Here is a 21,051-nt window from a genome sequence, read left to right as displayed (position 1 = left end):
AATGGACATGGAATTATTTGACGTCTTTCAGTCCCAGCAAAATCAGGATATTTCTATCAGCATAGATAAAATATCACTTTCGCTGCTAAAAATTGTTTGAAGGATGTTTGAAAAAAATTAAGCAGCTCTGAGAGAGAAATGAAAAACAGGAAAAACAGATTATCTCAGGGATCGCCTTCTGCTGCACAAATCCCAGCGACCAGTTAGGTGCCACAGAGTGGATGCTCTCCGGGTCCCGTCAACCAATGTCGCTTGGCGGGACCCAGGGGAAGAGCCTTCTCTGTGGTGGCCCCGGCCCTCTGAAACCAACTCCCCCAGAGATTAGAATTGCCCCCACCCTCCTTGCCTTTCGTAAGCTACTTAAAACCCACCTCTGCCATCAGGCATGGGGGAATTGAGATCCTCTTTCCCCCTAGGCCTTTACAATTCTATGCATGGTATGTATGTACGTTTGTTTGATTTTTATATTAATGGGTTTTTAATTCATTTTTAGTATTAGATTACTATTGTACAGTTTTATTGTTGCTGTTAGCCGCTCCGAGTCCCCGGAGAGGGCCGGCATACAAATCCAATCAATCAATCAATCAATCAATCAATCAATGTCTCCCAGACATTACAAAGTGTTAGATTACCCTGTCTCAATGTTTACACAAATGCTGATACAGTACTTTCCTTTTTTTTCAAAATCTACTCATGATTCTTATGCAATGATGTTTTAGAAATGAAACATTCATTGTACAATTTTTCCCACATTTCCCAACCAAGGGGGAACCACAAAAGTATCAGACCCTTGGTGCTGCTCTTACACTCTAGCCATCAAAGACTAACCTCCAAGTGAAAATCACAGTTGACGGTTGCTAATAAACCGCTAATAAATAAAATCACACCGTTGCTAATAAACCTGGAGATCCTGTGCTGAAAAAGACAATATAAGCACCTGCCTCTCCTCTCTCTTCAAGAAAGTAGAACTCTTGAAACATGAGGGATTTCAAAAGGAAACTTTTATTGAGAGACAGTGATAGCAAGTAGAGCAAGGCAGGATCTTTAATTTCCAACACAGCACAGTTAGATTAAAAAATGTAGAAATTCCTCCCTTCTGTCCAGTCCACGATGAACCAATCTATAAAGGCAAAGTTGTTGTGAGAACTCTGAGAGGATAAGGTGGCAAGAAGTTGCTCTCAGGGGCTACTTGCTTGTTTCATTGGAGCACAGATAAAACAGATGGCCACAGACAATTCCTCTTCTCTCCCATTTGCAGGAAAGTACATCAAAGTTGAGAAAAGAGCAGAAACAGAAAAAGTCCATAAAATGGCATTTAGGCCCTCCCTGCCTGAATGGCAGCCATCCAGATAGGGATATAGGGGGACTTGACACACAATCCCTTTTCTCAATTCAATATTTCTCCAGCTCTTATCCATGAAGGTGACTTGTAGGGTAGCTTGTACAATGCTTTTGTCACTTTCCCAAACTCTCCCAATACAGTGTTCCCTCGATTTTCGTGGGGGATGCGTTCCGAGATCAACCGCGAAAGTCGAATTTCCGCGAAGTAGAGATGCGGAAGTAAATACACTATTTTTGGCTATGAACAGTATCACAACCCTTCCCTTAACACTTTAAACCCCTAAATTACAAATTTCCATTCCCTTAGCAACCATTTAGATTATTACTCACCATGTTTATTTATTAAAGTTTATTTTAAAAAATGTTTATTAAAAGCGGACGAAAATTGGGCAATGATATATGACGTCATCAGGCGGGAAAAACCATGGTATAGGGAAAAAAATCACAAAGTATTTTTTAATTAATAGTTTTGAAAAACCATGGTATAGGTTTTTCGCAAAGTTCGAACCCACGAAAATCGAGGGAACACTGTATATGGTTTGTGCCACATATGCCTCATACTTGATACAATTAGAACAGACATGCTTGGTGCAATAAATTCTGGAATTGTTAGAAAAGATCTAACTGCTCTTCTCTGCGTTTTCCCATTATATGAGGAGCCACAGACTCTAATTATAGCCTGGGCACTCTTATATGGAAGAGATATTGCCAGGGAAACTGTGGCTGAAAACCTTCAGGATACCCAGGGAGAAGAAGGCTAGGACTTTAAATGTAGGTTTTGTATCATTTATTATGATAAAAATGGACATTTCTAAAAGGATTTTTGAAGAATTGTACAATTTAAAAAATATCTAGCAACTTCTGCTGCTGATGGGCAAACAGTCCTTAGCAAATTAATATGTTCCACCTTTTTCTTGCCTCCTTCCCATCTAATACCATGACATATTTGACGACAAAAAAATAGGCCAATTCTTTGTAGTCAAATTGGAGAGTCCATTTCTCAGCTGAAATTACAACGGGACTTTTGAAATGAAATTCAAGCCTTCTCTACATTCATCACTTTGGACGTCAGGTGGATTTTCTTGTGTGTGATAAGGTTGGAAGGTTTCCTAAAGCACCGTTCACAATCAAGGCACTTGAATGGTTTCTCCCCTGTGTGTATAAGCATATGATTTAGAAGGCTATTCTTAGTACTGAAATCTTTCCCACAGTCGGGACACTCATGTGGTTTTTCTCCTGTGTGAGTCCTCTGGTGACTCACTAGTCGAGAATACCAAAGGAAACTTTTCCCGCAATCTGGACACAAATATGTTTTTTCCTTGGAGTGAGTCCTCTGGTGTGTCACCAGTCGGGAATTGTTATTGAAACGTTTCCCACAGTCAGAACATTGAAATAGTTTCTCTCTTGTGTGAGCCCTCTGGTGTTCCACCAGTCGAGAATTGTTCTTGAATCTTTCCCCACAATCAGAACATTGAAATAGTTTCTCTCTTGTGTGAGTCCTCTGGTGTTTCACCAGGTTAGAATTCCGACTGAACCTTTTCCCACAATCAGGACATTCAAAGGGTTTTTCTCCTGTATGAATCCTTTGGTGTGCCACCAGCTTGGAATTGTGATTAAACCTTTTCCCACAATCAGGACATTCAAAGGGTTTTTCTCCTGTATGAATCCTTTGGTGTTTCACCAAGCTGAAATTCTCACTGAAGCATTTTCCACAATCAGGACATTCAAAGGGTATCCCTTCTCTATGAATCCTCTGGTGGCTAATTAGATGGGAATTCCTAATAAAACATTTCCTACAATCAGGACATTCAAAGTGTTTCTCTCCTGTGTGAGTCCTCTGGTGTATCACCAGGTTAGAATTTTGACTGAAACCTTTCCCGCAATCTGGACACTCATATGGTTTCTCTCCTGTGTGATTCTTCTGGTGTCTAACGAGGTGGGAATTGTTACTGAAACGTTTCCCACAATCCAGACATTCAAAGGGTTTCTCTCCTTTGTGAGTCCTCTGATGTGTCACCAGGTTGGAATTTTGACTTAAACCTTTTTCAGAAGCAGGGCATTCAAATAGTTTCTCTCCTGTATGAGTCCTCTGGTGGCTCATCAGGCTGTAATTGTGACTGAAACCTTTCCCACAGATAAGGCATTCAAAGGGTTTCTCTCCTTGAAATGGTTTTTACCCCTGTGCGTGTGTCCTCTGTTGTCTAATGAGGTGGGAATTTTCAATGAAACTTTCACACAATCTGGACACTCATATATGATGTGAGTCCTCTGATGTATCACCAAGTTGCCATGCTCACTAAATTATTTTCTACATAGGGAGCACTTTTAAGACTTTTCTCCCTGGATGGATCTTCTTGTGCACAATCAGTTGTGATTTCCAATCTGTGCTTTTCTCACAATAGGCGCAATTGTGGATCTTATCCAACACTTATATTTATTATGTCTCAGAGTGAGACCTGCTTCTCTGTCTACCATACATTGCATTCCAAGTGACTTTTTCCTCCCCACTGACTTCCAAATATTTCCCTCTTTTTCTGAATAAAAAAATAACCTCCTTTGACTTCATGTAATGTATGCTTGAGTTCTGCATAATTTATTTATTCCAGTTTGAAATCTTTTTCTGTCTGTTATGTCTCACCTGATCAGGAAAAAAGAATTATGTGGTTTCTGAAGGAAACAAAAAATATTTTGACTTCTGACTTGATTTTCTTTCATTTTCAATGTTGCTTGTTATTAACAGCAGTCTGGTGTGCTCTTATTGCCATCTTATTTGCCTATAAGATTCAAAGAAAAGTGTAATGTTAATTGTTTATAAAACTGTTGTAGAAGATGTGAATAAATAAAAAGTACATATTACAATGAAGAAGCAAACAGACCACATTGCTAGAATAACCTCTTACATTAATCATGATTCATTTGACACATGGAAAATAACCAAGATCTAAGATGAAATATCCATTCAATCAGGAAATTCTCTTGTTGTTTTGGGTCAATCACAAATACAGTGCAAAACCTTATCACCAAATACATCTCATTTTGCTTATGGATATCCTCAGCTCCAAATATGATAGAAAATACTGTCCACAACCACTCTGGTGACATTCCAATTCAAGCAGTCCTCACTTCCTGACAGCAATTTGGATGGACACCTGCATTACTAAGCAGTGTGATCATGAGCATGATGTCACATGAGAGTGCCAACTTACATCTGATCGCCTGTAGTTGTTAAGGAAATAACTGTGGACTATTAAAGGGAATTTCAGATGATTTGCAAATGACTTGTATCTCCACTGGTTTGCTTGTCAAAAGCTACCTACAATAGGGTTGATATTCCTGAAGGCATCTGTAATATGGTAAATTTTTTAGCTTTACTAGATAAATGGTCAAAGCAGTGGAAACTGCAGTTTAATGTTTCCAAATGTAAAATAATGCACTTAGGGAAAAGGAATCCTCAATCTGAGTATTGTATTGGCAATTCTGTGTTAGCAAAAACATCAGGAGAGAAGGATTTAGGGGTAGTGATTTCTGACAGTCTGATTATTAAAATGACATTCTTTCCCATGAGAGCCAAGGAAGTCCCCACCATGTGTTAGGGAGGAGTGGACCAAAGACAGCTGAAGGAGGACTGAGATCTGATTGGACCATGTGGTGGATGTGTGATCTGGGGGCAAGAACTTTAGGTTTGATTTGGGTAGGGAAAACATTCTTAATAAAAAATTATTTTGAGGAGAATTCAGGACTCAAGAGTTATGATTTCATTGCGTTTGTTACTTGAAACCCTGACATATATACCATCTGACGTCTGACTCCTAGGTAGGCTTTCTAAAAATGTGCTTCATATTTTTATATAGCCCTGTAAGAGATTCAGAGTCTTTGGGATCATTGGAAGGGTTTCCAATGCCTAACCATAATAAAAGCGTTAAATAAGGTCCAGGAGGGAAGTGTTTTTAATAGGAAAGTGAACACAAGAACAAGGGGGCACAATCTGAGGTTAGTTGGGGGAAAGATCAAAAGCAACATGAGAAAATATTATTTTACTGAAAGAGTAGTAGATCCTTGGAACAAATTTCCAGCAGACGTGGTAGATAAATCCACAGTAACTGAATTTAAACATGCCTCGGATAAACATATATCCATCCTAAGATAAAATACACAAAATAGTATAAGGGCAGACTAGATGGACCACGAGGTCTTTTTCTGCCGTCAGACTTCTATGTTTCTATGTTTCTAAAGTGAGACATGATAAAGATGTGCACTAAAATATGACACCAAGAAAAGAGAAAAAGGAAAACCTATTAAGCATAGTAAGCATTTTATTATTTTTAATTATACAAATTTTGCATATATATTCAATAGGGTGGGTGACAGGAGCAGGCAGATTGTGTTCTCAACTAAGGCATGAAAGTTCCCCAGTGATTATCCAATCAGACCACTGAGTTACCAGTACATCTTGGCTTCCTCCGCATGCCAGTCCTGATCGGCTCCTGGTCACCGAGCATCCTTCAAAGGGATCAGATGTAATTTCACCTACTAAAAAAATATTATAGCCTGTCTTTTTGAATCTTGTTTGTGAAATAAACAATCTTGCAATTCTTTGGTGTCTGCCAATTCCAGCAAAATCAGAATAATCTGCATAGTTAAATATCACTTTCACTGCTACAAATCATAATCATAATAATAATTATTATTATTTATTAGATTTGTATGCCGCCCCTCTCCGCAGACTCTTAAAACCTGTTAGGTTTTGTTGTCTTTCTTCAAAACCTGTTAGGTTTTAATTGAAGGAATTTTGGAATCAAATTAAGGAGTCCTGGGAGAAAAGTGAAAGAATAGGAAAGATCTCCCATGTGTTGGGAAGAAAGTTTTGCATTACAATATCCCAGTGCTCCTCAATTATTTTGTGTCCCCCCCCACCAAGAAATAAACATTTCACATCTCCCCAACTCTCAGCCGGGAGAATTGTCTACAATATTTGGCACGTTTTTGCTGAAAAATTTCAAGCAGCTTATTAGTATGATTGGGGTGTAATGTGTATAAGTGACACCTTAATTTATCTGGCTTCATGTTGTCTAATTAGTGGGCTGGTGGTAAAACATATAAACAACAGTTGCAGGATTTGGGTATGTCTGGTCTGGTGAAAGGAAGGACTTGGGGTGACACAGATACTTGAAGTGTCAACTTATTTTCCAAAGCACAAGAAGGCAAGACAAGAGGCAATGGATGGAAACTAATCAAGGAAAGAAGCAATCTGGAATTAAGGAATAATCCCAACAGTGAGAAAAATTAGCCAGTGGAACTGAATGGCTGGAATCTTTTGCTGCCTGGGAGATTTAAAAAGTCTCTTTCGAGTTAAGGTTGAATCTTCGGGAATGGTTTCCCTCCAGAGGTTGTGGGTGCTCCATCGCTGGTGGCTTTTAAACAGAGACTTGGCAGCCGTTTGTCTGAAATGATATTAAGACTTCCAAGCTTTTTTTCCACCTATTCCTCTGTTACAAATCTCCAGTGACGGAACAACCACAACTATCAAGGGAAGCATTCACCCAAATCAACTTTAATTTAAAAGATACTTTTAAATCTTCCCACCAGCAGAAAATCGCAGCCACCAGTTTCACAGCGTTCAGCACCAATTGGCTTAAATTTGGGGAGGGACCTGTAACAGCTGACCAAGTTTTAGCACAGTTGCTTCTCTGCTTCCAGGCCGTGGAGGAAAAACAAACAGCCCGACTTGCTCCCGGACTCTTCTCCCACCTACCCTCAACTCACCTGCCAGGTGCTGCTTCGACCATGGGAAGAGCACAAAGCCACTCTGCACACCACCTCGCTCCCGTGAACCATCCAGAAGAGGAAGTTCATTGTGTTGTTCTCTCTTCCCATTCTTTCTAGCAATGCAGTACTTGATGGTTTTTACTCCTTTAAACGCAATCACCTAGCCCGCCTACTCTATCGCCAACTTTGTAGGCACGGGTGTTTCCTGTTTGAGCGCCATCTCCAGATCGGGAGAAAAACACGCTTGTCCCGTCTCTATTCTAAAGCGTCTGCAAGATCTTTTCACCGATTAAATGCTGTCATCGTTTTTGACTTCTGGCAACTGACCTAAGAAAAATAGTGAAATATGATACTATTTAGCTTGCAAAGATTAGCTGCGTAAAAGTTCATGACGTTTTAACAGAATCTGCTTTTTTAGGTGGTGACTCTAGGTAGAGATCAATGCCTCTCTACATCCGAAAACTTTAAATAGCAGCCCCATCAGGTCAAGACACTCCGAGGGAGTGCTATTGCTAAGGCTTATAAACTGTAATTGAACTTGTAGAAAGAGTATGTAAAGCATTTTTACAATTTATAAGGGGTGTGCATAAGTGCACCAGAGTGCCTTGTGTCCCGTCCTAATGTCTCTCTTTTACTAGTATCATGTATATAAATATTATATCTTTGTATACCACCAAAATATATGTGACAAAACAAACAAACAAATAAAATAAATAAATTTTATGATGAGTGGGCAAAGAACTTTGAATGAAATATGCTTGAAGAATGGGAAAATATGTGGATGAAACTAGACCTACAATCCTGGGCCTAGAAAGCTTAGAACTAAGACGCCTTTAAACATGATCTAAATATTGCCCTCAAGATCATATGCTGCAATGCCCAGCCTGTCAACGACTACTTCAGCTTCAACCACAACAACACAAGAGCACATAACAGATTCAAGCTCAATATTAACCGCTCCAAACTTGATTGTAAAAAATATGACTTTAGTAATAGAGGTGTTGAAGCGTGGAACTCATTACCGGACTCCGTAGTATCATCCCCTAACCCCCAACATTTTCATTTCATTTCATTTCATTTTATTGGATTTGTATGCCGCCCCTCTCCGTAGACTCGGGGCGGCTAACAACAGTAATAAAAACAACAACTGTCCACGGTTGACCTATCCAGATTCCCAAGAGGTCAGTAAGAGGCGTGCATAAGTGCACTAGAATGCCTTCTGACCCCTGTCCTATTGTCTCTCCTATATCCCATATATCTTCTCTTCTATCCCTATATCTTTCTTCTATTCTCTCATTGATTATTTTATCCTATACTCTCTCTTCTATTCTTTCTCTAATTCTATTTCCTCGAAGGTGTCCTTTATTACCTTCATTGTGTATTATTGTGTATTGGACAAAATAAATAAAATAAAATACATAAAAGATCTAAAAGAAAACTTTTATAAGATGATGTAATGTGTGTATCTAGTGCTGGAAAAATTGTCCAAAATGTTTAAAGACACCTCAAATGAATGATGGCAATGTAAATAGCTTTTTATCATTTGTGGAATGTCACCAATTACTCCCCAGAAGAAATGAAATATTTGGGGAAATATTAAAAAGGCAGAATATTATATTTCGCTAAATGAGGAAAGGAGGTAGGAAGGCAGACTCAGTCTTTTTTTAATAGTGCCCAGCAGCCATTTTGTGCCCATTAAGAAAGATTGGGTCACTTTATCTACAAGAACCGTGGTGGCATAATGGTTAGAGTCTAGTACCCCAGGCTGCTTCTGCTGATTGCTGGCTGCCTGCAATTTGGCAGATCGAATCTCACCAGGATCAAGGTTGGCTCAGCCCTCCATCCTTCTAAGGTGACTAAAATGAACTATATTGTTGGGGGCCATATGCTGACTCTGGAAAACCACTTAGAGAGGTCTGTAAAAGCACTGTAAAGTGGTATATATGTGTCTAAGTGGTCTAAGTGCTACTGCTATTGCTAAAACAAAAGACCTTCATCTCCAGGATGATGGGATTAAGGCCCTTTAGGATATTAAGAAGCATTTAGAAGAAGATACAGAGCTCACTACATTGCACAATCTTCTAAAAGAATTTGAGACATTGCACAAATCTCTTAGCAGCGTCTCTGAAACGTATAAAAACCCAGGTATTCATCAAACCAGTGGGTCAGCTGACCCAGAATTGCATGCTGTCTTTATGTATGGTACTGCTTCATCAATAAACCATGTTTCCAATCAGCCTCCATGTTTCCAGTGCCTTTTTCCCAGCTTGGAACTGAACCAGATGGATATTTCTTCCAACACATTTATGAGGGGCAATTCCTCCCCACCCCCATTCCCAGGAAAGTACATCAAAGCTGAGAATGGAGCAGAAAAATGAAAAGGTCATAACATGGCATTCAGGCCCTCCCCGCCAGAATGGCAGCCATCCAGATAGGGATCTAGGGGGACTTGACACACAATCCCTTTTCTCAACTCAATATTTCTTCAGCTCTTCTCACTTGTAGGGCAGCATTTACAATGCTTTTGTCACTGTCCCAAACTCTGGCAATATATTTGGTATTCATATGGTTTCTTCCACATGTGCCTCATTCTTGATACAATCCGAGCAGACATGCTTGGTGCAATAAATTTCTGGAATTGTTAGGAAAAGATAAACTATTTATCTTCTCCTCTTCTTTTCTCATTATATAAGGAGCCACAGTCCCTTACCTATTTATTTACTTATTTACTTACTTACTTACTTTCTTACTTACTTACTTATTTGATTTGTATGCCGCCCCCCTCCGAGGACTCGGAGCGGCTCACAACAAAAACAATACAAATCCAATACTAAAACGATTTAAAACCCTTAATATAAAAACAATCATCCATCTCATACAGACCATGCGTAAAGCGGAAGCAGCCCAGGGGAATCAATTTCCCCATGCCTGACGACAAAGATGAGTTTTGAGGAGTTTGCGAAAGGTAAAGAGGTTGGGGGCAGTCCTAATCTCCGGGGGGGGGGTGTGATTCCAGAGGGTTGGGGCCACCACAGAGAAGGCTCTTCCCCTGGGTCTCGCCAGATGACATTGTTTAGTCGATGGGACTCGGAGAAGGCCAACTCTGTGGGACCTAACCGGTCGCTGGGATTCGTGCGGCAGAAGGCGGTCCCAAAGATAATATATAGGTATTTATAATTATAGCCTGGATGCTCTAATATGGAAGAGATGCTGCCAGGGAAACTCTGGGGCTGAAAATTTTCAGGATACCCAGGGAGAAGAAGGCTAGGACTTTAAATGTAGGATTTGTATCATTTATTATGATAAAAATGGACACTTCTAAAAGGATTTTTGAAGAATTGTACAATTTAAAAAAAATCCAGCAACTTCTGCTACTGATGGGCAAACTGTTCTTATCAAATTAACATGTTCCACTTTTTTCTTTCCTCCTTCCCATCTAATAACATGACATATTTGAGGACAAGAAATTAGGCCAATTCCTTTTAGTCAAATTGGAGAGTCCATTTCTCAGCTAAAATTACAATGGGACGTTTGAAATGAAATTCAAGCCTTCTCTACATTAATCACTTTGGAGTTCAGGTGGATTTTCTTGTGTTTGATAAGGTTGGAAGGTTTCCTAAAGCACCGTTCACACACAGGACACTTAAATGGTTTCTCCCCTGTGTGTATAAGCATATGATTTAGAAGGCTATTCTTAGTACTGAAATCTTTCCCACAGTCGGGACACTCATGTGGTTTTTCTCCTGTGTGAGTCCTCTGGTGACTCACCAGTCGAGAATTCCAAAGGAAACTTTTCCCACAATCTGGACACAAATATGGTTTCTCCTTGGAGTGAGTCCTCTGGTGTGTCACCAGTCGGGAATTGTTATTGAAACTTTCCCCACAGTCAGAACATTGAAATAGTTTCTCTCTTGTGTGAGCCCTCTGGTGTTTCACCAGGTCAGAATTCCGACAGAACTTTTTCCCACAATCAGGACATTCAAAGGGTTTTTCTCCTGTATGAATCCTTTGGTGCGACACCAGGTTGGAACTGTGATTAAACCTTTTCCCACAGTCAGAACATTCAAAGGGTTTTTCTCCTGTATGAATCCTTTGGTGTTTCACCAGGCTGAAATTCTCATTGAAACGTTTTCCACAATCAAGACATTCAAAGGATATCCCTTCTCTGTGAATCCTCTGGTGGCTAATGAGGTGGGAATTTCTGATAAAACTTTTCCTACAGTCAGGACATTCAAAGTGTTTCTCTCCTGTGTGAGTCCTCTGGTGTATCACCAGGTTGGAATTTTGACTGAAACCTTTCCCGCAATCTGGACACTCATATGGTTTCTCTCCTGTGTGATTCTTCTGGTGTCTAACGAGGTGGGAATTGTTACTGAAACGTTTCCCACAATCCAGACATTCAAAGGGTTTCTCTCCTTTGTGAGTCCTCTGATGTGCCACCAGGTTGGAATTTTGACTGAAATCTTTTTCAGAATCAGGACGTTGAAATAGTTTCTCTCCTGTATGAGTCCTCTGGTGGTTCATCAGGTTGTAATTGTGACTGAATCTTTTCCGACAGATAGGGCATTCAAAGGTTTCCTCTCCTTGAAATGGTTTTTCCCCGTGTGTGTGTGTCCTCTGTTGTCTCATGATGTGGAATTTCCAATGAAACTTTCACACAATCTGGACACTCATATGTGATGTGAGTCCTCTGATGTATCACCAAGTTGTCATGCTCACTAAATTATTTATTACTTTAGGAGCACTTTTAAGACTTTTCTCCCTGGATGGATCTTCTTGTGCACGATCAGTTGTGATTTCCAATCTGTGCTTTTCTCACAATAGGCGCAATTGTGGATCTTATTCTTGAGGTAAAAACAAGTGTTATCCATTGTTTAGTAGTGCTTTGATTAAAGCCATTTTTATGTCTCAGAATGAGACCTGCTTCTCTGTCTACCATACATTGCATTCCAAGTGACTTTTTCCTCCCTACTGACTTCCAAATATTTCCCTCTTTTTCTGAATAAAAAAATAATCCTCCTTTGACTTTTCATGTAATGTATGCTTGAGTTCTGCATAATTTATTTATTCCAGTTTGAAATCTTTTTCTGTCTGTTATGTCTCACCTGATCAGGAAAAAAGAATTATGCGGTTTTCTGAAGGAAACAAAACATATTTTGATTTCATTTTCAAGGTTGCTTGTTATTAACAGCTGTATGGTGTGCTCTTACTGCCATCTTCTTTGCCTGTAAGATTCAAAGAAAAGTGTAATGTTAATTGTTTATAAAACTGTTGTAGAAGATGTGAATAAATAAAAAGTACATATTACAATGAAGAAGCAAACAGACCACATTGCTAGAATAACCTCTTACATTAATCATGATTCATTTGACACATGGAAAATAACCAAGATCCAAGATCAAATATCCATTCAATCAGGAAATTCTCTTGTTGTTTTGGGTCAATCACAAATACAGTGCAAAAAGCCTTATCACCAAATACATCTCATTTTGCTTATGGAAATCCTCAGCTCCAAATATGATAGAAAATACTGTCCACAGCCACTCTGGTGACATCTCACTTCCTGGTGGCGATTTTGATCAAGAGCATGATGTCACATGAGAGTGTCAACTTACATCTGATCGTCTGCAGTTGTTAAGGAAATAACTGTGGACTATTAAAGGGAATGTCAAATGACTTGCAAATTCCTGCTGGTATCTCCACTGGTTTGCTTGTCAAAAGCTACCTGGGGAGCTCACAAACAGCAACCATGAGTATGGGTGCACTTATGTACACACCCTATTATGATCATGAGGATGAACACAATGAAACCCTATTTCATTGTTGTCTTGGGTGACATGACATCTGTGAAAAAAATCCAGGTGCTCAGGCATGAAAATTTATATGGCAAGATAAAAAACCTAGAATAAAACAGTGTGCAATAGAGGACATAAAAGAAAGAGGCGGCCTCGCCTTCCCGAATTGGAAGACATATTACCAAGCTGCTTCCTTAACTTGGATTAAAGAATGGCTTACTTTACAAAACAAAAGATTATTGAACCTAGAAGGCCACGACTTAATGTTGGGATGGCATGCTTTTGTATGGTATGAAAAGAATAGAACACATTCCTATTTTAAGAGACATATAATTAGGAAGGCACTTATAGATAAAGAAAGACTATTTCTTAGTTTTACCAGAATGGGTATCTCCTATAGAGGCCATAACCCACCCAAACTTAATACAAGAAGATAAGATCTGGAAATACAAAGATCTAGTAGATAATCAGTGGAATTTAAAAACGAACCAGGACTTGTTGGAGACAGGTATTATTATAGATTGGTGGCAATATTCACAGATAAAGTCTAGGTTTTATAAAGTTAAAACAACATATATAGTTAGAAAGGACAATAACATTCTAGGTAAATTATTAACAACAAATCAAAAGAAGTTAATTGGAAAAACATATAAATTTTTAACTAATTGTAAAAATACAGAATGGACATTAAAGGACAATATGATTAGCTGGTGTAGAAACCTAAACAAAGAGATAGACTTAAATACTTGGGAAAAGGTATGGACATATAACTGGAGAATAACAAAGTCAACCTCTTTTAAAGAAAATCAAATTAAAATGTTTTATAGATGGCATCTGCTGCCTAATAGAATTTCAAAAATGTTCCAAACTAAGTCACCCAATTGTTGGAAATGTAAGGTAGAAATAGGCACTTACTACCATGCTTGGTGGACATGCCCAAAAGCAAAAGAATATTGGAATCTAATAGAAAAATGGTTAAAAGAAATAACCCAGCAAGAAATTAAGAAAACACCAGAATTCTTTTTATTAGATATTTCAAATAAGAAATACAAAAAAGATATATATTATCTAATAATCCACATTTTAGTAGCAGCTAGGATAGCTTTCGCTCAAAAATTGAAAGACTTTGAGACCCCAAAAGAAACAGATATATTTAAGAAAGTTTTAGAATGTGCTGAGCTTGACATGATGACGAGAAGGTTAAGAAATCAAGAAGAATCAGAATTTTATGATGTTTGGCAAAAGGTATATATCTGGTGGGATACAAAGAAACAGAGATAACCTTATTTTTACACTATTTTAAATATATTTGTACCTGGTAGTTATATTGTACTAGACAGCGATTATTTACAATACAAATGTAAACTCCTTTTTTCTTCTACTATTTCTCTCTTTTTTTCCTTCATAGTTCATTTTAAGTTATAATCTTAAAATTTCTATATATTTTTAAATATTTTAGGTGTGTTTTTACCTATTATCTTACAATTGATATTTTTAAGTATTTCATAGATGGTGTGAAACAATGATAAAGTTTTTTTCCCTTTTCTTTTCTTATTACAAATACAAAGATGACTTCTACTTTGAGAGGAGCGATTGTTCCTCCACTAAATGTTACATGTAATGTATGTTTTGTTTGTCTTTGCAATTTGATAAAAAATATTTTTTAAAAAAGCATTGCACCAATACTTGAAGTTTCAATTTATTTTCCAAAGCACAAGAAGGCAAGACAAGAGGCAATGGATGGAAACTAATCAAGTAAAGAAGCAACCTGGAATTAAGGAAAAATCCCAACAATGAGAACAATTAGCCAGAGGAACTGAATGGCTGCCTGGAAGATTTAAAAAGTCTTTTGCTGCCTGGAAGATTTAAAAAGTCTCTTTCGAGTTAAGGTTGAATTTTCGGGAATGGTTTCTCCATGTGGGTGCTCCATCGCTGGTGGCTCTTAAACAGAGACTTGGCAGCCGTTTGTCTGAAATGATATTAAGACTTCCAAGCATTTTTCCCAGGTATTCCTCTGTTACAAATCTCCAGTGATGGAGCACCCACAACTTCTCGAGGGAAGCATCCCCCCAAATCAACTTTAATTTAAAAGATACTTTTTAAATCTTCCCACCAGCAGAAAATTGCAGCCACCAGTTTCACAGCGTGCAGCACCAATTGACATAAATTTGGGGAGGGACCTGCAGCAGCTGACCAGGTTTCAGCACAGTTGCTTCTCTGCTTTCAGGCCATGAAGGAAAAACAAACAGCCCGACTTGCTCCCGGACTCTCATCCCACCTACCCTCAACTCACCTGCCAGGTGCTGCTTCGACCACGGGAGGAACAGAAAGCCACTCTGCACAATATTTCGCTCCCGTGAGCCATCCAGAAGAGGAATTTCCTCTGTGCTTCTCTCTTCCCATCCTTTCTAGCAATGCAGTACTTGATGGTTTTAACTCCTTTAAACGCAATCATTGAGCCCGCCTACTCTATCATAAACTTTCTAGGCACGGTTGTTTCCTGTTTGAGCGCCATCTCCAGACCGGGAGAAAAACACGCTTGTCAAGTCTCTATTCTAAGGCGTTTGCAAGAGGTTTTCACTGATTAAATACTATCATGGTTTTTGACTTCTGGCAACTGACCTAAGAAAAATAGTGAAATATGATACTACTTAGCTTGCAAAGATTAGCTGCGCATTGTGCCCTAAAAGTTCACGACGTTTTGACAGAATCTACTTTCTTTGGTGGTGATGCTCTACATCCCCAAACTTTAAAAGTGATTTTCTCTGGCTCCCAAGGTTTTAGGACATAGCAGCCCCATCAGGTCAAGACACGTAGACGGAGTGCTATTGCTAAGGCTTACAAACTGTAATTGAACTTGTAGAATGAGTATGTAAAGCATTTCTACAATTGATAAGGGGCGTGCATAAGTGCGCCAGAGTGCCTTCCATCCCATGTCCTAATGTTTCTCTTTTCCTAGTATTTATTTATTTATTTATTTATTTATTTATTTATTTATTTATTTATTTATTTATTTATTTATTTATTTATTTATTTTGTCCAATACACAATGAGAGTTTTAGTGGTTTATGTATATATATATATATATATGTAGATTGTTCTGAGTTCGAGTTTTGCCCTTTGTAATATTTTGCATGTCTATGCGACGTTTCGGTGAAATCACATTCACCATCATCAGGCTGAAGTTTTAAGCTTCGTGTTGCTGTAAATATTTATCTATGCGACGTTTCGGTGAAATCACATTCACCATCATCAGGCTGAAGTTTTAAGCTTCGTGTTGCTGTAAATATTTACAGCAACACGAAGCTTAAAACTTCAGCCTGATGATGGTGAATGTGATTTCACCGAAACGTCGCATAGACATGCAAAATATTACACAGCGCAAAACCCGAACTCAGAACAATCTACATACATATACCCGTGAAAATCTACGAAAACAAATATTTATATATATTCGCATAGACATGCAAAATATTACACAGGGCAAAACCCGAACTCAGAACAATCTACATATATATATATATATATATATATATATATATATATATATATATATATATATATATTTTCTTAAGTCGGATCACCCTGGTATCCGACTTAAGAAAGGCCGAAATGGGACCATCCTAGTCTCCCTTAATTTTAAAATTCCAGCTGAAAACATTTTAACATATATATATATATATATATATATACACACACACACACACACACACACACACACACACAGTAAAATACATGATGAAGGTTATAGAGGAGATACTCATAGTAAAATATATCTATGAAAGAATAGAAAAGAAGATATAGTAATAGAACATATCAATGAAAGAATAGAAGAAGAGATATAGGAATAGAAGAAAGGTATAGGAAATATAGCAGAGCAATAGGACAGGGGACGGAAGGCACTCTAGTGCACTTGTACTCGCCCCTTATTGACCTCTTAGGAATCTGGATAATCTTAGGAATCTGGATAATCTAAGGGTAAAGTGTTGGAGGTTTGGGGATGACACTATGGAGTCCGGTAATGAGTTCCATGCTTTGACAACTTGGTTACTGAAGTCATATTTTTTACAGTCAAGTTTGGAGTGGTTAATATTAAGTTTAAATCTGTTGTGTGCTCTTGTGTTGTTGTGGTTGAAGCTGAAGTAGTCGCCGACAGGCTGGACGTTGCAGCATATGATCTTGTGGGCAGTACTTAGATCATGTTTAAGGCGTCTTAGTTCTAGGCTTTCTAGACTCAGGATTGAAAGTCTTGTCTCGTAGGGCATTCTGTTTCGAGTGGAGGAATGAAGGGCTCTTCTGGTGAAGTATCTTTGAACATTTTCAAGGGTACTTCACCAGAAGAGCCCTTCATTTGTCCACTCGAAAAAGAATACCCTACGAGACTAGACTTTCAATCCTGGGCCTACAAAGCCTAGAACTAAGACGCCTTAAATCATGTATCATGTATATAAATATTAATTCTGTATACCAGCAAAATGTACGTGACAAAGAAAACAAACAACTAAATAAAATAAATATATTTTATGATGCAGTGGGCAAAGAACTTTGAATGTAATATGCTTGAAGAATGGGAGACGAAAGATCTAAAATTCACTTTAAATTATAAACGAAATTTTTTATAAGATGATGTACTGTGTGCATCTATCGCTGGAAAAATTGTCCAAAAAGTTTAAAGACACCTCAAATGAATGTTGGAAATGTAAAGAGCTTTTTATTATTTTTAGAAAGTCAGCACCTACTCCCCAGAAGAAATGAAATATTTTGGGAAATATTAAAAAGGCGGAATATTATATTTCCCTAGATGAGAAATGGAGGTAGGAAGGCAGACTCCGTCTTTTTTAATATGCCCAGCAGCCATTTATGCCCATTAAGAAAGATAGGGTCACTCTATTTACAAGAATCGCGGTGGCACAATGGTTAGAGTCCAGTAGCGAAGGCTACTTCTGCTGTTTGCCGGCTGCCTGCAATTTGGCAGATCGAATCTCACCATGCTCAAAGTTGACTCAGTGTTCCATCCTTCTAAGGTGACGAAAAATAAACCAGATTGTTGGGGGCAATATGCTGACTCTGGAAAACCACTTAGAGAGGGCTGTAAAAGCACTGTGAAGTGGTATATAAGTATAAATGAACTTACTGCTACTGCTATTGCTAAAACGAAAGACCTTCATCTCCAGGATGATGGGATGAAGGCCCTTTAGGACATTAAGAAGCATTTAGAAGGAGACACAGAGCTCACTACATTGCACGATCTCCTAAAAGCATTTGAGACATTGCACAAATCTCTTAGCAGCGTCTCTGAAACGTATAAAAATCCAGGTATTCATCAAACCAGTGGGTCAGCTGACCCAGAATTAGAAACATAGAAGCATAGAAGACTGACGGCAGAAAAAGACCTCATGGTCCATCTAGTCTGCCCTTATACTATTTCCTGTATTTTATCTTACAATGGATATATGTTTATCCCAGGCATGTTTAAATTCAGTTACTGTGGATTTACCAACCACGTCTGCTGGAAGTTTGTTCCAAGGATCTACTACTCTTTCAGTGAAATAATATTTTCTCACGTTGCTTTTGATCTTTCCCCCAACTAACTTTAGATTGTGTCCCCTTGTTCTTGTGTTCACTTTCCCATTAAAAACACTTCCCTCCTGGACCTTATTTAACCCTTTAACATATTTAAATGTTTCGATCATGTCCCCCCTTTTCCTTCTGTCCTCCAGACTATACAGATTGAGTTCATTAAGTCTTTCCTGATACGTTTTATGCTTAAGGCCTTCCACCATTCTTGTAGCCAGTCCTTGGACCCGTTCAATTTTGTCAATATCTTTTTGTAGGTTGCTGTCTTTGTGTGTGGTACTGCTTCATCAATAAACCATGTTTCTAATCAACCTCCATGTTTCCCGTGTCTTTTTCCCAGTTTGGAACTGAGCCAGATGGATATTTCTTCCAACACATTGATGAGGGGTATGTGAAAAAATAAAAATTGGAGTATTGTTCCTCTGCCATTGTTAAGCAAATCACTGTGAGTTGTGAAAGGCAATTTCACATGACCCTGACTTGCAATTTCCTGCTGGCATCCTCACTGCTTTTGCTTCTCAGAAGCTGGCTAGGAAGGTTACAAATGGGTACCAGGAATATAGGATGCTGCAACCATCATAAATGTGCATCTGTTGGCAGAACCCCAATTGGTGCAAGTCCTTTTCCTGCACGTTCATAACCACAGGAACTACAGATGTGTGGTCATTGAGCAGTGCAAATTTGGGAAAGAGGTGTACATCTGCTTTCTCAGTGCCATTGTAACCTTGAAGGATCAGGAAACAAAAGGCAAGCGAGGACTATGTACACAAACTGAACAGGAAGTAGTATAAGGTGTTGTGGTTAGCTCTGGCCCAGCTCCTGCCCCAAGGACTGTGGATGTGGGGGAGACATCCACATGCTGCAGGCCTGTTTTGCCCCCCCCCCCCGTGGAATCTGCTGATGAAGGCTCCTCTGACCAAGAAGACATGAATGACAGGGAGGAGGAGAGTGGGGCAGACAGCTCAGAAGAAGATCAATTATGTAGCTCCTACTTGGATTCAGAACAAGAGTTAATGATACAGCCACGCATGCGGAGAGCGATGCATAGGCAACAACAACTGAGAGATTATTATCAAAGAAAATGAGGCCACCTGTGGTTGGGTGGGGCTGTGGCAATTAGTGAGGCTGCTATAAAGAGCAGCCTGTGGGTTTGGCCATTGTGGAGAATTATCTGATCTTGTTTCATGACTGCTTTACTGAATTTGACCTTTTGTGTGCTGATTTTTCCCTGCTTTGAAACTAAACCAGAGCAAAGTGTGTTTCACTTTGTGAAAGAAGAAGGACTGTGAATTGCCTGACAGCTGCAAGCTAAGTATCACTGAACTGATAAGGGACTTGTACAAATTATCAGTTTGTTTGGAGATGAGTGCTCTTTGCTATACCAAAAGAGGGCTTGGTTTCAGTGAAGTTTCATTATAAAGAACATTGTTTTGAATTTTCAAACGTGTGTGTGTCTGAAATTGTATCTGTGCATTTTTGGGAGGATTCTACCAGAGAGCTCGACAGAACAATAAGGTATAAGTATAAAATACAGTGTAATACACTACAATATAATAGCATAAGTATAATACAGTATAATACAGTACAATATAATAGTATAAGTATAAAATACAGGAAATAGTATAAGGGGAGACTAGGTGGACGATGAGGTCTTTTTCAGTTACAAATAAACCTGGAAGTCCTGTGCTGAAACAGACAATATAAGGATTTGCCTCTCCTCTCTCTTCAAGAAAGTAGAATTCTTGAAACATGCGGGATTTCAAAAGGAATCTTTTATTGAGAGACAGTGATAGCAAGTAGAGCGAGGTAGGATCTAATGGAATGTGTACCATTAGGTAGAAATTCCTCCCTTCTGTTCAATCCAAGATGAACCAATCTACAGGTGCAAAGTTGTTGTGAAAACTCTGAGATGAGAAGGTGGTAAGAGGTTGTTCTCAAGGGCTGCTTGCTTGTTCCACTGGAGCAGGGATAAAACAGGTGGCCACAAACAATTCCTCCCCAATCCCATTCCCAGGAAAGTACATCAAAGTTCAGAAAAGAGAAAAAGGTCATAAAATGGCATTCAGACCCTCCCTGCCAGAATGGCAGCCATCAATATTCCTACAGCTCTTCTCCATGAACGTCATTTTCGGGCAGCTTTTACAATGCTTTTGTCACTTTCCCCAACTCTCCCAATATATTTGGTATTCACATGGTTTCTTCTACATGTTCGGAAACTTCAGATCGTGCAGAATGCAGCTGCGAGAGCAATCATGGGCTTCCCAAGGTATGCCCATGTTACACCAACACTCCGCAGTCTGCATTGGTTGCCGATCAATTTCCGGTCACAATTCAAAGTGTTGGTTATGACCTATAAAGCCCTTCATGGCATCAGACCAGAATATCTCCAGGACTGCCTTCTGCCGCACGAATCCCAGCGACCGGTTAGGTCCCACAGAGTTGGCCTTCTCCGGGTCCTGTCGACTAAGCAATGTCGTTTGGCGGGACCCAGGAGAAGAGCCTTCTCTGTGGCGGCCCCGACCCTCAGGAACCAGCTCCCCCCAGATATCAGAGTTGCCCCCACCCTCCTTGC

At 39.1% G+C, this 21,051-nt stretch overlaps 2 protein-coding genes across 3 annotated transcripts; both read right to left on the bottom strand.

The window, feature by feature from the left end:
• Positions 1-983: 983 nt before the first annotated feature.
• LOC139158336 (zinc finger protein 572-like) lies at positions 984-7,327 on the bottom strand. Of its 2 annotated transcripts, XR_011557680.1 has the most exons (3): positions 7,105-7,327; positions 1,871-4,115; positions 984-1,488 (listed from the first exon to the last, which is right to left on the bottom strand). XR_011557680.1 is itself a non-coding variant. In XM_070735639.1 (2 exons), exon 2 carries the CDS (start codon positions 3,440-3,442, stop codon positions 2,378-2,380), a length of 1,065 nt encoding a protein of 354 aa, XP_070591740.1. In that variant the 5' UTR covers positions 3,443-4,115; positions 7,105-7,252; the 3' UTR covers positions 984-2,377. The 2 variants fall into 2 exon arrangements, 1 of the variants encoding a protein (XP_070591740.1); XM_070735639.1 differs by having other exon boundaries at positions 984-4,115; positions 7,105-7,252.
• A 3,059-nt stretch (positions 7,328-10,386) lies between these two features.
• Positions 10,387-15,335, bottom strand: LOC139159987 (zinc finger and SCAN domain-containing protein 2-like). Its single transcript, XM_070737473.1, has 2 exons — positions 15,196-15,335; positions 10,387-12,332 (listed from the first exon to the last, which is right to left on the bottom strand). Exon 2 carries the CDS (start codon positions 11,734-11,736, stop codon positions 10,651-10,653), a length of 1,086 nt encoding a protein of 361 aa, XP_070593574.1. The 5' UTR covers positions 11,737-12,332; positions 15,196-15,335; the 3' UTR covers positions 10,387-10,650.
• Between the last annotated feature and the right edge of the window lie 5,716 nt (positions 15,336-21,051).

This window comes from Erythrolamprus reginae, chromosome 2, assembly GCF_031021105.1.
Source record: "Erythrolamprus reginae isolate rEryReg1 chromosome 2, rEryReg1.hap1, whole genome shotgun sequence".
NCBI lineage: Eukaryota > Metazoa > Chordata > Lepidosauria > Squamata > Dipsadidae > Erythrolamprus > Erythrolamprus reginae.
This window is presented reverse-complemented; position numbering and strand designations above follow the sequence as displayed.

What these genes read in the sequence shown, in the direction of transcription:
- LOC139158336 (XM_070735639.1), bottom strand. Translation starts at nt 3,442, where the DNA reads ATGAGCCACCAGAGGACTCATACAGGAGAGAAACTATTTGAATGCCCT.
- LOC139159987 (XM_070737473.1), bottom strand. Translation starts at nt 11,736, where the DNA reads ATGAGACAACAGAGGACACACACACACGGGGAAAAACCATTTCAAGGA.